At 39.7% G+C, this 16,627-nt stretch overlaps 1 protein-coding gene and 1 long non-coding RNA gene across 3 annotated transcripts in view; one reads left to right on the forward strand and one right to left on the reverse strand.

Moving 5' to 3' along the window:
* LOC311061841 (protein S100-A1-like) overlaps window positions 1–7,181 on the reverse strand; it is a 7,485-nt gene extending 304 nt beyond the window's left edge. The window contains exons 1-3 of the mRNA XM_084080538.1: window positions 7,176–7,181; window positions 2,691–2,721; window positions 542–701 (exon numbers count right to left, since the gene is read on the reverse strand). Of these exons, the coding sequence (XP_083936664.1) occupies window positions 542–682 (141 nt within the window). The 5' untranslated portion in view covers window positions 683–701; window positions 2,691–2,721; window positions 7,176–7,181. The remainder of the gene's footprint in view (window positions 1–541; window positions 702–2,690; window positions 2,722–7,175) is intronic.
* Window positions 4,679–6,166, forward strand: LOC311061877. Of its 2 annotated transcripts, none has more exons than XR_014602426.1 (3): window positions 4,679–4,820; window positions 5,470–5,644; window positions 5,955–6,166. It is a non-coding gene; the product is annotated as an uncharacterized lncRNA (long non-coding RNA). The 2 variants fall into 2 exon arrangements; XR_014602427.1 differs by having other exon boundaries at window positions 4,816–4,839.
* Window positions 7,182–16,627: the final 9,446 nt, after the last annotated feature.

A 16,627-nucleotide genomic window follows, 5' to 3' on the forward strand; every position in this document is an offset into this window, starting at 1 on the left:
TTCCACTACTTTGCCACTCCCCGCAAATAACAGATTTTCATATTAACATTTGACTAAGACTTTACTTTCATTCAGGCATTTAGCAGACGCCCTTATTGAGAATGACTAACTGCAGCTGTAGAATGAGCAGTGAGGCAATACGGAGGATTGAGGAAATCAGCTCATTGAAAAAAGGTCAAGACAGTTGGACAAGATTTCACAACTTGCAAAAATACAATCATGTGGATCTTGGTATCCACATGATTCTACGGTGTGGTTCCACTGTGGATTTCGGACTTAATGTGGCCAGCCAGTCATCTACAGTATGACGTGTGACATACTGTATCTATGACATATGACTCCAATGTTTCAGCCTGATCAGAGCATTATACAATTACATTATTCAAACAGTATAAAACATATATATGTGATCAAAGACACTCCTGCAGCTGAGCCACGCGTTAAGAATAGTTCACACCCTACAAAAAGACTGGCTGCTTCCAGTTTTGACATTGTAAAGTGCAAGAAAGCAGCAGCATTGTGGGGTGGGAGGTCTCCTTACCTTGAGGAATCCAGAGAGCTCGTTCTCCATCAGCTCTCGGAGCTCCCGGGAGGTGAGCGTGCCAGGCTTGCCGTCCTTAGAGGCATATCGGTGAAACACCTTGATCATGGACTCCATGGAGGTCTCCAGTTCTGAAGGCATGGTGCTGACAGTGGTTGCACTAGAGAGGGACAAATAGAGATACAGAAACAGAGACACAGATAGACAGACAGACAGACAGACAGACAGACAGACAGACAGACAGACAGACAGACAGACAGACAGACAGAAGTAGTGTAGTGAAAGAAAGAAGGAAGTTAAACATGTAGAGATGTTTATATTACATTTGTTGCTGCTCACCCTCAAAACTTAGACTTCCCAGAATGAAGAATTCTTGGATATAGGAGGTGGAGAACCCTGTGGTGTCCCTCCAAGAGTAAATAGTTATCCCCTTGAAACTAGGATTAACATTGTCAGTATAGTACATTATGTCCTAGGCCTAGGGAGTGGAGTGGGAGCCTATAAAGAATCCAACACCCTGGGCCTATTGTGACCTAAAGGTCCTTCATTGAGAGGATTCATATGACTAGCTAGCGGTCTTAACTCCTGTCAGGAGTTCTTGGCTCAAATAAAGATATTTTCAGAGTGGAGATGGGCATGAGAATATGTGTTATATCATTGTTGTGCATGTACAACAGGAATGAATGAGTGGGAAAGCTGTGCACAATTCCGGTTAGAAGACCTTTTTAGCAGAGTTTTGTCAATTGTTTTAAAAAGGAACCAAAACCATAAATGATACACACACACACACACACACACACACACACACACACACACACACACACACACACACACACACACACACACACACACACACACACACACACACAGAGAGACTACATACATAGTCATTTTTGACATAGACAACAACAGCAGTAGCCTAATAGCTAAAAAGCTGTTCTGCTAAAAAGCTAAAAAGCTTTTAAAAAGCAAAAAAAAAGCTGAAAAGGGGAAAATGATAGTGTCTGTGCCATTGGTATGAGAGGGGTTGGAAAATGTGGTAGAATGAGTAATGAACTTGAACCAGGAGAGAGGAGAGCGCAATACTAATTCAACAAGCCACCCAGTCTAATGCCTGTGTACATGTCAACTCAGGCTCAGCTCCCATTCTTTGAAAGACAGTAGCCACACCCTGTCCATACCTGGCTGGACTTCACTCTTAACAGGAATAAGATTAGACGCTGAAATAAACTTGTACACTGTGTGAATTCTTGTAGGCCTAGATCTTTTGAGAAATGTTAATTCAAGATGTCCAGACAAAAGTTTCATAATGTTTATAATTTATAATTGTTAGATTAATGGTTAGCCTGTCAGGGGTAGGAAACCTTAGGCACGGGGGGCAACATTGGCACAGGGGATAACCACATACAGGCACACTGGCATAAGTGTGAGAGAGAGGATTACTTTTTTATATATAAAATATTTAAAAGAATTTAGTCAATTAAATGAACTCCCCTCACATCTGTATGCAAATTACATCCTGCACATAATTCTACATTCATTCAAACTCTGAACTCTGACTGGGGAGGGAGTCTGGTAGATAGGTGTGGGGTTATTGCTCAGAGTCTAATGATCCTTTCAATGTTCTGATCATTTCAAAAGAAAAAGAAAACTAAGGTTGCTATGTATATGGACAATCAAAGTCTGTTGGAAATTTAAAAAAAATTATATGGTGTCATAATCAAACACATTGTTGATATGGCACACTATCAATAAAATAAAAACATGTCAAAAAGGTTGCCTACTACACCTAGCGTATCATTTACAGTCAATATGTTTTTTAATTTTACCCCCAAGAAAACCTTTCGTGTTTCTTTTTTTTTTTGCATCTATATCCGCACAAAAAAAGAAAAAAAGAATCAATAGGCTATTCAACAATTAGGTCTTTGAAGTGCCTTAGCTGCCAGTCTAACTGCCACAAAGTAGTAGAGTAGGCTACCCTCTGGCAAAGAATGCCAGGCTTTGCCGGTCTACTACTTTGTTGAAAGGGCAAGAGATTATAATGTATATTTTGCCGCTAAGCTAACCTACTTATCGACATTTTTACGTTGGGCAAAGTCAGAGCCAGACCAGTTAGACAGTACAGACCAGTTTATATGTTCAATCTTACCGTGCAAGGTGTGGAAGTTGAGTTCTGAGGAGGAAAGGTTGAAATGCAGAAGTTGGAAAATGCAGCCGTCGGTATTTTATAGTTAGGCACCGCCCTGTGGACACTGTTGCAACGAACGGGCCGCTAATATCAGTGGTGGAAAAAGTAGCCTACTCAAATGTTTTACTTAAGTAAAAGTATCAATACTGCAATGAAGAAATACTCTATTACAAGTAAAAGTACAATAATCAAAACTTACGTGAGTGAAAGTAAAACAAAAGTAGTGGCATCAAAATGTACTTTAAGTAGCTACTAAAAGTGAAAGTAGGCTCTTTATGCAGAATGTCCCGGTATCATGTATAAAATGTATTAAAATCTCTTGAAAATCAAATAATTGTAGTGGAGTAAAAAGTTTAATATTTGCCTCTGAGATGTACTGGAGTAGAAGTAAAAGTATTGAAAATTGGAAATACTCCAGTAAAGTAAAAGTATCTCAAAATTGTACTTAAGTACAGTAGGCCTACTTGAGTAAATGTACTTAGTTACTTTTCACCACTGGTTGCTGGGTTGGTGCAAAGACTGCAGACCCAGGCCCAGTTAATCCAGCAATATATTTATAAAACCAAATTGATCAGTTTGAATAAAGCTGATTCCATTTAAACTGTGTGACAACATTTTCTTTCATTCATTTCATTTTCATTCATTGTCAAACAATTAATAATATATAGGCTAAACCAAGGTGGTTTAACCTCTGCCACATGCCTACAAAAGTGTGTGTGTGTGTGTGTGTGTGTGTGTGTGTGTGTGTGTGTGTGTGTGTGTGTGTGTGTGTGTGTGTGTGTGTGTGTGTGTGTGTGTGTGTGTGTGTGTGTGTGTGTGTGTGTGTGTGTGTGTTGTAAATTATAGGCCCTATAGACTAGAGTCTATATAGCCTACAGTAGGCCTAGGGCGTATACTATTTCTAGAATATAGTCTAGTACTATTAGACTACACGTCCTCGAACTGTCAACAGAGATTATTAGGCATATAATGGACTATCTTCCTCTTACAATGTAAATGGTAAATCATTTATACAACCACCTGTTCACTTTTGTTAAATCTACCTGTAGGCTTACAGTACCTCCAATTTACCTTATGAATATAGCCTATTTGCAATGATAAATCAATGCAAGTAGGCGTATGTAACTTTGCCCTTTGTGAACATAACAATAATAGCCTACATACAGTTTTTCCATCTATACCAGCAGTCATCAGCCACTGGCCTGCAGAAACGCATTGCCCTCTCGTTGTATATAGGTGTTTTGTGGAAGCCCTGGACATTTTAGGTCGACCAAAACGAACTGCACTTGTGTTAACTCCCCCATGAACACGCACATGCGCACGTGCATACTCATGCACACGCACACGATATGCACATTCCAAGAGTGTGGAGAGGATATTGCTTTTCTTAAAAATTGCCTTTTATGTGTCTTATTTATCGACTTGTCTGTATAGACCTGAGCAAATGTATTTCCCCTTGTGGGTATGGACATCTATTCTAATCTATACACCTTGACCATTGACCTTTTCAACCCAAAACTTAATCATCTCAATCTTAAAAAAGATTGAGATGTTAAAAAACAACTCTCCAAAACCCAAAACTGTTCTACATTTGAAATGGCATGATTTAAAAATACTGGATTTCTAACCAATCATTATTGAAGGGGGTACACAAGTAAAAATGTATAAACAAATCAATTGTCCTAATCATAAGAATCATATTAAAATGTGTGACAATAGATATCAAGTATACGCATAGTATCTTACTGGACAAAATACTGTGCTGTAACCTGTAATGAACATAGGTCATGAAAATAAATGTTATATGAAGATACGCACACGCACACACACACACACACACACACACACACACACACACACACACACACACACACACACACACACACACACACACACACACACACACACACACACACACACACACACACACACACACACACACAACTAATGTGTTGGGATGGAATTGATGCAGGTGACGGTTTGAGGTGTGTGGGACAGAATAGTGGGAGGGTGTTTCTGCTGGGTTCTCAGCTATTTAATGCCGTCCACATTCTCTCCTCTTCACTTGCTGGATTCACCTTCGTCTCACAGGTAGGAGAGCAAATTGAGAGTATGACACGAATATTAATGAAGGCATTTGTGTTTCTTATTACTACATTATGTCATGTGTTTGGGGTTGAAATCATTAACGAATATTAATGAAGGCATTTGTGTTTCTTATTACTACATTATGTCATGTGTTTGGGGTTGAAAACATTGATGCTAAACAGTATTTAAAAATCATGTGTTTCTCATCTCAAAAACAAAACTATGTTGTATTTTTGTAAAGAAACAGATTAAATATAACTTGTATAACTATTATTGTACTCATTTTTGTTCAATAGTACAGCTGTAGCCTATACTTTAGTTTCATGCCAGCAATGACTGTAGGTGTAATCTCTTTCCAGAATGTACTGTGCATACATCTGGCCTCGTCTTTGAGAGAAGTTATTTGGCAGTGCATTTTCATAGTTTTGCAGCATTAGAACAGTAACACTCATAACTCCACCATGGAACTGAAAGTCATGGCTCAAACAACATGGTGATCAGTGCTGAATAATTATTTATGAGGACAAATATTCCCTACAACTCTCAGACAAAAGTATTGTTTCAGTTACATTATACCACGTCATAAAGTAAGCCTATACTGAATGTTCTTTCTCTCTTTGTTTTCTTATTTAAATTTTAATGTTATGTTTAGCTCAACATCACCCACCTGGTCCTCGCTGTAAAGAAACATGGCTGCCCCAAATCCTCTAGAACTTGGGCTGGTGACCATGGTCTCAGTGTTCTATAAGTATGCAGATGGAGATGGTCCAACCTTGAAGAAAGAAGCATTTAAAAAGCTTATGGCGGAACAGCTGCCACGTGCTGCTGTAAGTCACATATTCTATTTATTTGCAAAGTTTTATACACTGTAGGGCATGCATCTGTCAGGCATTTGTCGTCAATGGTGCAGGGACATCCACAGCATAGGTAGCGTTACAGTAAATAAGGACAACAGGTTCTTACATACAACATAGTTTTTATGTGTAAATTAGCTGATAATATGTGTAGCTTAAAATGTAAAGTTTTGAACAATACTAGTCTATCATGCTAATCTCAGAATGAATGACCAATAACTGAGAGACTTAATCAAACTTTATAATGGAGAATGTAACGTTTTTTAAATTTCCATTTATGCAGGAGATAGGGCCTGACGCCTGTGAGGTGTTTTCCAAACTGGATGCGGACGGCAGTGGGGCTGTGGAGTTCCCAGAGTACTGCACTATGATCTGCGCTATGGCTATGGGCCTGCATAAGATGATGGGTGATATGATGAAGTGAGCTGACCATTGAGTCCATTATTGTACGTGCTGACACTGACACTGGGTGAAAAATAAAATGAACCAATTATATTGTGTTGTTTCGATCTCTTTTTTGGTATACAGTATATGGCAGTATGTATAATATACACAACCTTTCTTATGTGATACATATAATTGTATAAAACATTGTAACTCCTTCAAGATTTTCTTGTTACATCCCATACAGTATATACTGTAGGTATACAAGAGTGGGTCCTCCCTTTCTAGTATACTGTATGATTGCTCCAATGTCCATCCTCTAGTGCACCCTCTGGCTGCCACTGAGAAAAACTACAGGTAGACAGAGGGACCAGCATACTGGTGAAACTGGTCCCTGGTCTCTTTGGTCCTTTTAGTACGCTAAACCAGTGGTTCTCATACATTTTTGGCTTCAGTAACCCTTTCCCTGATTTCTGAATCCGATTACTGTCATGCCATCGGTGATTATCTTCTGTAATGTCGCATTTAATGTTCTAACACACTTTCCCTCTTCCACTAATGTTAAAGTGGTTTGTCTAAAAAAAAAAAAATCCATATGCTGTCAAACAGTGTGGTTTCAGAATGTACATGGCAATTTGATTTATGAGCGGCACTAGTAGCCTATGTGTTTGATGTGTCAAGTTGCCACGTTGTTCTATTCCGTTTAGGAGTGCCCAAAATTAAGCTTTGTTTGTACAGGCCTTTGTCCTTTTGTCTGTATACTGCTTTTCCCCCCTGCTATGAAAGAAAATGTCAAAATCATATATTTGGAAGTAGGCAACCAATTCATTGACACATCGCTAAGGATTTACTATAGCTAAGACATTCCTTAAGTTTCAGTGGTTACAATAACTAGCAGTTACTAAGAGGTCAGTAATGACTTTACATACAAACGTACGTACAACCCAGTCCTGCCTATTCAATTATGAGTGCAAGTTGACTTTTTGGCCCAATGGTGGTGCTAGAGGAAAAGCCACAGTGGAGATCATTCTCTGGGGAGCATGAATGCATTCAGCAAGCCTCATGGCAGTCTGTAGATTTTCAAATATCCTTTGTGGAAATTTCAGCCTAATGGTGACACCGGAGGAAAGGTCATGGCTTAAATCGGCAGTGTGCATCCTCCAGGGAAGAAAATGACTTTACACAAAATATTTGCATCACTCTGGACTTGAATTGACAACCTTCAATGTCACAGGCAGATCATGAACTTCACGAGCCAACAGAGTTATGGGTTGTTTGTTTGCACTTTAATGGGAAAAGGGGAGAAAATTAAAAAGGTTGTTGATAAGAGCATATTTAAAAAGAAAAAGAAAATAACCAACATTCTACAATTTGCCATAATCTACATATAGTTCAAGTGTGTTTCTGAAGATTGCTCCATTTATGCACAAAACAGTGTTTGAAGACAATGTACTGCATGAACACCACAAAATCAACTTTACAAATGAAATCATTTTGGAACACAAAGTAAAGTAAACACTGTATGTCATTTGCTGAACATTCGTGTGAACACAATCACACATTTAACATGAACAGCAATTTGTTCTGAACTTTTCCGCTGCTGCTACAACCCTGTGAATATTCTTAAGGGTGTGTGTGTGTGTGTGTGTGTGTGTGTGTGTGTGTGTGTGTGTGTGTGTGTGTGTGTGTGTGTGTGTGTGTGTGTGTGTGCGAGCGGTAGGCTATGTGTTGTGTAGGTGTTTTTGGATTTCCTTCCTTTTCTAGCCACAGATAAATATCAGATTAAAGTGCACAGCAAAACACCAAAACATGCTTGGTTTTGACTAAAGCCAGGCTAGAATGGACAGCAATGTAGCTCAGTCTATTCAGTGAAGCCCAATTTATGACAACATACTGTAGATTTTTTTGATTTGATTTGATTTGATTTATTTGAAAAGCCAAAACCACATGGTCACCGCAGTTCGAGGATTACACAAGAAAGTCCTGAGACTTATTTCCGTTGAGGTCCTCTTACAATTAACAGTCAATAAAATACAGATATTAGACAAACTGAGTAAGATAACATTTAAACATATTTTATAGTAATTATATATAGTACATTATATGAACCTTTACGGTGATTCCCTAGTCTCTCGAGCTAGACTGATGGATCACACAATTTTCAAATGCTTCCAGCATACAGTCTGTGCAACGGAAGTGCCTAAAAAGTGCAAAAGTGCAAAACTGTAAGGAGGATGCCACCCACTTCCGTTTAATCTTTGCTGTTGCGTAATCTTTCCTATTAAAATGGTCGTAGAATATCTATGTTGCTGCTTACTTAAAATATCTTTCAATTAACGGAAATGACTAACGATGACAACTTTTTTTTGCACCACTTTCGGGGGCCGTAGTTACAGACTATCATTTGAAGATTGTGGAACTGTTGTCTACCAGTTTCCCGGTAGACAGACGACCCCCCTCCCCTTTTTTTGTATATATTTTTTATTTTTCATGCTGCTTTTTAGCGGTGCCAGCCGCTCTACACTTGACTATGTCCGTCCGTATGTCCGTTTGTCCGTTTGTCCGTTATGTCCGTTTGAGCCCGGATGTCCGTTTGAGCACGGGCTTTAAACAGCTATAACTCCAGATCGCAGCATGCCAGCAAGTCCAAATTTGGTATGTGGACTTACACCACCAATAGGGACGAGCATTGACTGCTGAAGCCCCGCCCCACCCTATTATAGCGCCACCAGGAGGCCACTGGCTTTAAACAGCTATAACTCCAGTTTGCAGCATGCCACCAAGTCCAACTTTGGTATGTGGACTTACACCACCAATAGGGACGAGCATTAATTGCTGAAGCCCCGCCCCGCCCTATTATAGCGCCACCAGGAGGCCACTCATCAAAGGCACCGCTTCCTTCACACAGGGTGCGATTTTTTTTGTACATAGTGGTGTTTTTTCTCTGTATTTTTATGTTGATTTTTGAACTGTTTGGTTGCTACTATATATGTCTATGAAATTAATTCAAGGACCCCAACAAGTCCAAGCAATCTAGAACAGGGTTATTGTCTATATACCGTATGTTCCCTCAAAAGTAAACCAATATCGGGGCGCCCGCTGCCCTAGCGGTCCTGGCGCATACCACATGTAGGTTCTACAGTAGCCTGACAGCGTATCACAAGTTTGAATCCCGATCCCGTCGAGCTATGCTGCGTATCATTCCGCATCTCTTTCTCCTCACTGTACTATCAATATCGGCAAAAAGCCCAAAAATATATATATTTCAAAAGCAAGCCAATATCACTGTGCACTGCTTGGCCTGTATGTACACAATCACACAGAGACGAACAGTGATGATTATTCTGAACATTTTCCCTGCTGTAAAACCCTGATAATATTAAATTCCAGCTACTCCCAACCTGTGGGCCCGGGCCCTGATCCATGAAAGGTTGGGAAACACTGTTCTATTCTGTTTGAGTGCTTGCGTTCTTTGTGTGTGTGTGAGTGTGAGTGTGAGTGTGTGTGCGTGCGTGCGTGCGTGCGTGCGTGCGTGCGTGCGTGCGTGCGTGCACGTGTACGAGAGAGAGAGAGAGAGATATTAGGTGTGTGTATTTCCGCCTTGTTCTTCTTCATTGCCTATAGCCACAGACAGACATGATCACATTTTGCTAAACCAGTATATTTAGCATTAACTAGTAATCATGTAATGTGCTGATTTGACATAGATAATCAATACAGGAGAGGAAAGGAATAACACAACAGTTATTTGTAGTTAATGGCTATCTTTTCAAACATCTCATCCTTTTAAGATGTCTACAGATATTTATGCCAAGCCCGACTTGACAAAGAAGGTGAGAAAGAGTGATGGAGAAAGAGGACATAGTGAGGACACTGAGGACAATGGACTTTTGGAGGAGAGGGGAGATAAGGAGGAGAGAGTGGTGGACATCTACGAGAGCGTGGACACTGAGGACAGTGGACAGTTGGAGGAGAGGGGAGATGAGGAGGAGAAAGTGGTGCACATCTACGAGAGTGGGGACACTGAGGACAGTGGACAGTTGAAGGACGAGAGGGGAGATGAGGAGGAGAGAGTGGTGCACATCTATGAGAGCGTGGACGATTTCAGAAGCTGTGACATTGTCCCTGGACCACATGAAGTTATGAGGGAGAACGTAGCAGGAAGACAGACTCAGGGTGAGTTTGACAAAAGTTGTTAATCACTGTTATATAGGTATATATCCTGGATCCAAAGACAAAGTTATCCACTATTCTAGCCTGGCTCCAGACCATAGATTCCGCCCACTCCACTGAGTGGACTGCTTCTCACTTCTACAGTCTGATATTCAGGCTACCACTATTCCTGATATATTGCACATCTAAGGAAATGTTCATTCGATCTACCTGGTGTGTGAATTGCGTAGGAACAAAGGAATTGCAGTGCCACGTGTGAAGTCCATTAGATGAGCGGTTCTCCAGAACCAGCCTACTCCGCACTGGCAGATGACTACCGGCACTGCAGCACTTCCTTTGTTGTCTAAAACTCAAACTTTAAGGTCTTGTTTTTTTTCTCTTATTCGCTGCACACCTACCAAAGTAAAGTAGCTATACTTTCAATTGCAGGACAGCTCTCTAAAACAATGAGAAGGCCTCTCAGAGTTGTTGTTCGATGTCTGTGGATGCTGTGTCTTATGCTGCTGGTTGTGATCATAGGTCTGTTTGTGATCATAGGTCTGACTGCACACAGTGAGTATTTCATGTAAAACAACTACCACATCAATCACTCAGGGATTTTGTTTCCTGCCATTTTATTTTCTAGCTTTTGTCATGATTTGTCTCGCTAATGTCTCTGCTACTTTCCTAACATTGTCTGTACACTCAAATGTTGAACAATAGAATACACTAGAAAATATTGTTCCTATAAAGAAACAACGTGGGCTCGCTTTAAAGCCAACAAAATGTTGTTATAAAAGTACAAATTCAGTTTGACTCTGTATCTCTGTCTTTCTGTTGTGTTTGGGTGTAGACTTGCCTCCCGTTGATCAGATTGGGAGCGCCTGTTATCATTCTCCTAATTGTCATCAGTTACACACCTGCTTGCATAGCTGATGGTAGTAAGGGGGGATGGAGGGGTATAGGGGGCAGGAGTGTTGGGTGTGGGGTGCTTCCCCCTGGCTCCAGTGAGCTTGTAGATGATCTATTTCCGATGGTTTACAGTGTGTGTGTGTGTGTGTGTGTGTGTGTGTGTGTGTGTGTGTGTGGGGGGGGGGGGGGGTGTTAGTGTTAGTGTTAAATTGGAGCTTGAAATTTCCAAAATTATTGCCATTAAGATTTCACCCATTTACACACACATTCATACACCGATGGCGGAGGAAACCATGCAAGGCACCTGCTCATCGGGAGTTCAGCGTCTTGCTCAAGGACACTTCGACACTAACTCTGGGGGAGCCCGGGATCGAACTGGGAACCTTGCAATTGCCATCCGGCCGCTGCCACCCCCTGTACTCACACTTTCCAAAAACTGACAAGGTTTTCCCAAAATAGCAGATCTACAAGCTCACAACGCATCACATTGTAGATCGGCTTTTTTTGAATAGTTGAAGTATGACGTGGGGGGTGAAGTGGCAGTGGAGTATGGTGTGTGTGTGTGTGTGTGTGTGTGTGTGTGTGTGTGTGTGTGTGTGGGGGGGGGGGGGGGGGGGGTTGGAGCTCGCGGTGTACAAACGTTTTAGCTACTTTGTATTTGTATTATATACTTTGAGTACCAAAGTAAAAGTACTCAATGTTCAGGAAATAGCAGATCTACAAGCTCATAACGCATCACATTGTAGATCGGCTGTGTGTGGTTACTGTAGGTTTTGTATTAATAATAAATTAGTAAAGTAACAAGTAACTAAAGCTGTAAAATGCTGTCATTGTAGTGGAGTAGAAGTAACAAAAATGGAAAGGAAAGTAGAAGGACCTCAAAATTAAACTGTGCATGGTAAGCACTTGCATAGTACTTGAGTAAATATACTTAGTTACTTTGCAGCGGGAGGCATGCGTTAATCCGACAGACCTTTTCTCCGACTATGTGGCATCCGCGTGCGGTTAGGGTTAGGGTGCGGGTTTGGTTCGGGTTTACTGCTTAACGTCGGAGCACTGCGCTGTCGGAGGAATGCGCTGTCGGCTTTGCAGCACCACTGCCTGACAGCCAATGACTGACAGATTAGGTAGCAGCAGCTGCACTGATTGCTAGAGTGTGTAGGCGCATGGGTTTATATTAATGGTCTTAACTAAAATGTATACATCACACAGCTTAGATCTTTGGATTAAATCGGAGAGCAGACCCGTGTGCACTTGGTGATGTAAAATAAATATCTTTAGTGTAAAAAATGTGGCCACAGTGACACAGTGAAAACACGGGGCATTTCTCCTCTGTCCTTCTCTCTTCCCACTAGCAAAACCCATTGGAAATGCATTGGGTGCTTAAAGTTGATTATTTCAAAAACTACAAATTATTTCAAAAAGAAAAGTACAAGGATAGACATAAGGTTTTTACAGTTTGAATGGAGTTTCTAAGTGAAAGTATGTGGGAGTGGTTAGGTGCTATACTTTTGGGAGAGAAATAAATAGTGACAATAGCTGCTGCTGCAGCGAGCCCACATAAGTAGTAGTATACGTATTCTTTGAGACACACGCGCATACATACATAATATTTGGGGACATGGCCAAATCTGCCATTGTCTTGGAGGTGCAAACAACAAGCAACACAGGTATCAGCATTACATTTGTGAGATGGATCAATACAGTGATATATCTTTCTATCCTAGCACAAAACTACGGTTAAGTAACACACTCATGTGACATCGAATCCCTTCCCCTAAGGCAGGCATGCCCAAAGTCCGCCCGCGACAGATTGTGTGATTTTCCTTCTACTTCACCTCATCCACACAGATGTTAGTGACAACTACTACTACTTTTATTGTGGCATTTTTGTCCTTTCCAGATCATTCAAGCGACGTGGAGTCCATGATGGACAAATATACCTCTTTGCTTGAAGAGCACACAAAGTTAAAAAGTAAAGTAAACCAAACCTACATTAGTGTCATAATTATTATCAGGGATGTAATGTAGTGGTTATCTTTACTTTTCACGGTCATTTTGAGGAGTAGACCTAAAATAACCTGTTTCTGAAGTAAATAGTTTACCACATCCCTGATTATTATTCTAACTTCTCTATGTGTTAGAATTTGTTAACATTGTTTGGAAATCCATCTCCAAAACTCCTGTTTTATGTTAAGACTACCACGAGTCCCTCAGTGGATCATGGCATACGTTTGGACGTTCTGGCTGGTATTACAAGTCTACTGAAAAGAAAACTTGGGAGGAAAGCAGAAACCAATGTCAAAGTGAAGGAGCTGATCTGGTGGTCATTAACAGTAACGAAACACAGGTTAGTAGGTGTGTTGGTGTGTGAGTGCGTGCGCCTAATTGGTGCACGCATCAATTAGGCTATCCATATAGATGCATGAGATATAATTCCATGATTATAGTACAAATCTGAATTAATTAGAAAAAATGTATTATGGTTCAATCATGGACAAATGATCAGGAATTCATCAGCGGTTTAAACCATGGGACTGGAACATCATCTTGGATCGGTCTGAAAAAGACTGAGGGAAATTGGACATGGATGGATGGAACACCGCTGACTACAGCACCACAGAGGTTTTTCTATTGTAATTATATATCAAAGTCACTGTATTTGAATGACTGAGTGGATGTGGTTAAAATACAATTATGTTGTTTGCTCTGCAGCTACTGGGATAGTCACAGTGGACGGCCTTATAACTTTACAGACAGGAGTTGTGCAGAAATACAGCACAAGACAGGAGAATGGAAGGATTTGTCATGTGAATCTCAACGCAACTGGATCTGTGTATGGCAATGTTCCTCTCAACATCATTGTTAGGGTTCTGCTTTGTGAAGTTATAAAGTAAAGGAAAAGGCCATTCAACCAAAGCAAGCATTAACACAAGATTAACAAAGGAAACCAATTGACACATCCTGTCATTTAATCATTAAAAGAGAGGAAGAAGCATTGTCAAGGTTCACAAAAGAGGGTACCATTTCCAGGGCAATATTGACAGTACTGTCATTTAGTTATACATTTTTATTTTATCTTTCATTTTGATTTATTTTCCTTTGTCCTTAATACTGTATCAGATTCATTTAAATTTGTGTTTTGACTTAAGCAATTGTAAACCTGACTTAGACCAAATTATTAATGGAGAGCTGATTTAGGCAAAAATATGGTTTTCCTCAAAAAATTACTTTGGCCATTATTTTTTAGTTAGCCCTGTTAGAGCCCATTTATACATTTATATTTGATTTATTGTTTGGACACTCGTTGCCGCCCCCGCTGGTTGGGCTACAGTCATGATCACATTTTGCTACATTATCTATATATATGTGTGTGTTGACATAGTTAATCCATACAAGAGAGTATACCAAATTGTTACAATTTTTAGTCAACAGTTTTCATTTTCAATTTTCACTTGTACAAAGAATGGCACTTTACCACAGGTTTGACATTATGTGTCACTTAATTGTTTTAATCTGCTTATAGTAGCCAAAAATGAATGACCATGGCCTGCAATGGAAAATCATGCTTTTGCTTTCAGCAAACGGTGGCTGTTTTAATTAAGAAAATATTTAGATCACATTTGTGTTTTTGTTTTTGTGTGAAAATAACAGCTGTTTATATTTCATTGATATCTCTGGGTGCTTACTTGCTACATTTTACAAACAGATTCCAGCTTTGTACACCAACTGCTCAAATTCGCTAACATTTTAATGAACATTTTTAAAATATTTGACCAGCAATGTAGTACGCAGCAATGTACACAGCTTCTCATTCATATACAGTATATTTACACCTAAGCATTGACCTTTTCCACTCAAAGGTTTATTTCATCAGGGCAGCGGCAGCCAACTGATTATTCCCAGTAGGAATAGTAAGCAGAGTCAGTGATATCAAAGAAATAAAAACTGTAATATATATAGTTATAATATATATTAAAATATAGTTATTTTCTAAAAAAACAATATTGATCTAAATATTTTCTTCATTTATGCAGCCGGTGGGAATTTCCCACCATGTTTCTCATCTGTTCTTGCTTCTAACCTTGACCTTGATTGTGACGTTGACCTTTCCAGCCATGCATTGCAGTGAGCAGCGTAACAATAATTTATGTAACCTATAGAAAAATCCGAATTTTAATGTATAAATATAGATAAAGAAGTAAATAACTCCTCATAAACTGCAATAAACAGTATGAAAATCAATGAAAATGTGTTGCAGGAACAACCTATGCATGCATGCCATTGAGAAATATGTTTGGGGTGTGAGGGTGCAAGAACCTATTAAAACATAAAAAAAAAAACTGGAGCAACAACTTGTTTGTTGTACACTATATTTGGAATGGCACCATTTCGCCCGGGATGGTTAAATATGACACGAATATTGGATAATCAATGGAAGGGCAACTAACAATTAAACAAATCATTTAAGTCCTAATCATAAGCATCATATAGCAGATATGACAATGAAGTCCAAGTAGGCTAAGAGTAAGACACAATCCCACTGGTAGGCCTACATCTCGAATCTGCTGGGTCTTAGGTCACACAGCTCCATAGGCCTAGATGAAGTGATACCGGACAACCTTGAAGATATCTGAAAAAAGTGTATCTTGCCCTATATATTTGCATTGGCAGTCATACTCATAGGTAGCCTAATAATTACCTCTTCCCTAATTGGCTTCCATTATAAACCAAATGTCTGGGTAGGATATAATATCTGAATCTGATGCACCAATAGAACATTCCACCGAAGGACTCAAGCAAGCAGACTTAGTGGTAGGCCTGCCGGGCTAGCTTACTTTTATTCTGAAAAACATCAAATTGGCTCTGGCGACCCCTCAAAATAACATATTTATATAATATTTATATAATATAATATTTGAACCCCCCACCCTGACAAGCACTTGGAATTGTAGGAGTTGAAGCATTACATTTAGTGTGACTCAGTTCCACAGATAAATATTGTGAAAATAGCCGATCTACAAGCGTTGTGAGCTTGTAGATCGTCTATTTTCACAATTCGTCTCTTTCTTATATTATTCAACAAAATAATCAACAAAATATACTATAAAAACTGGTCACTTTTGATGCAGTAATGGTCTTTTTTCATTTAATTTATTTTCTTTTTTTAGGTATTAGGCATTAAAAGTCCTTAAATTGTAACTTTATAGTCATCTGGGGACCCCCCCCAAAAATCATGTGGGGACCCCCCTGGGGGTCCCGAACCCACAAGTTGAGAACCACTGCTGTAAATGGCTGTGACACACAGAGCACCACAGAGCTCTTAATTAACAACTATTGCCACCTTGTGACGAAAATAAAACATAGCACCGTACCTTGGGGAAAATCCTCTCACAGAAAATAAATTCCAATGAATTTGGTGGACCATCGAACAAAACTGAATAAATCAAGCTTGACATTTTTCAACATAAAAGTTAATCATCTCTTCAGGGCAGCCTACTGATCATT

This window comes from Gymnoscopelus microlampas, assembly GCF_963454915.1.
Source record: "Gymnoscopelus microlampas genome assembly, chromosome: 15".
NCBI classification, from domain to species: Eukaryota; Metazoa; Chordata; class Actinopteri; order Myctophiformes; family Myctophidae; genus Gymnoscopelus; species Gymnoscopelus microlampas.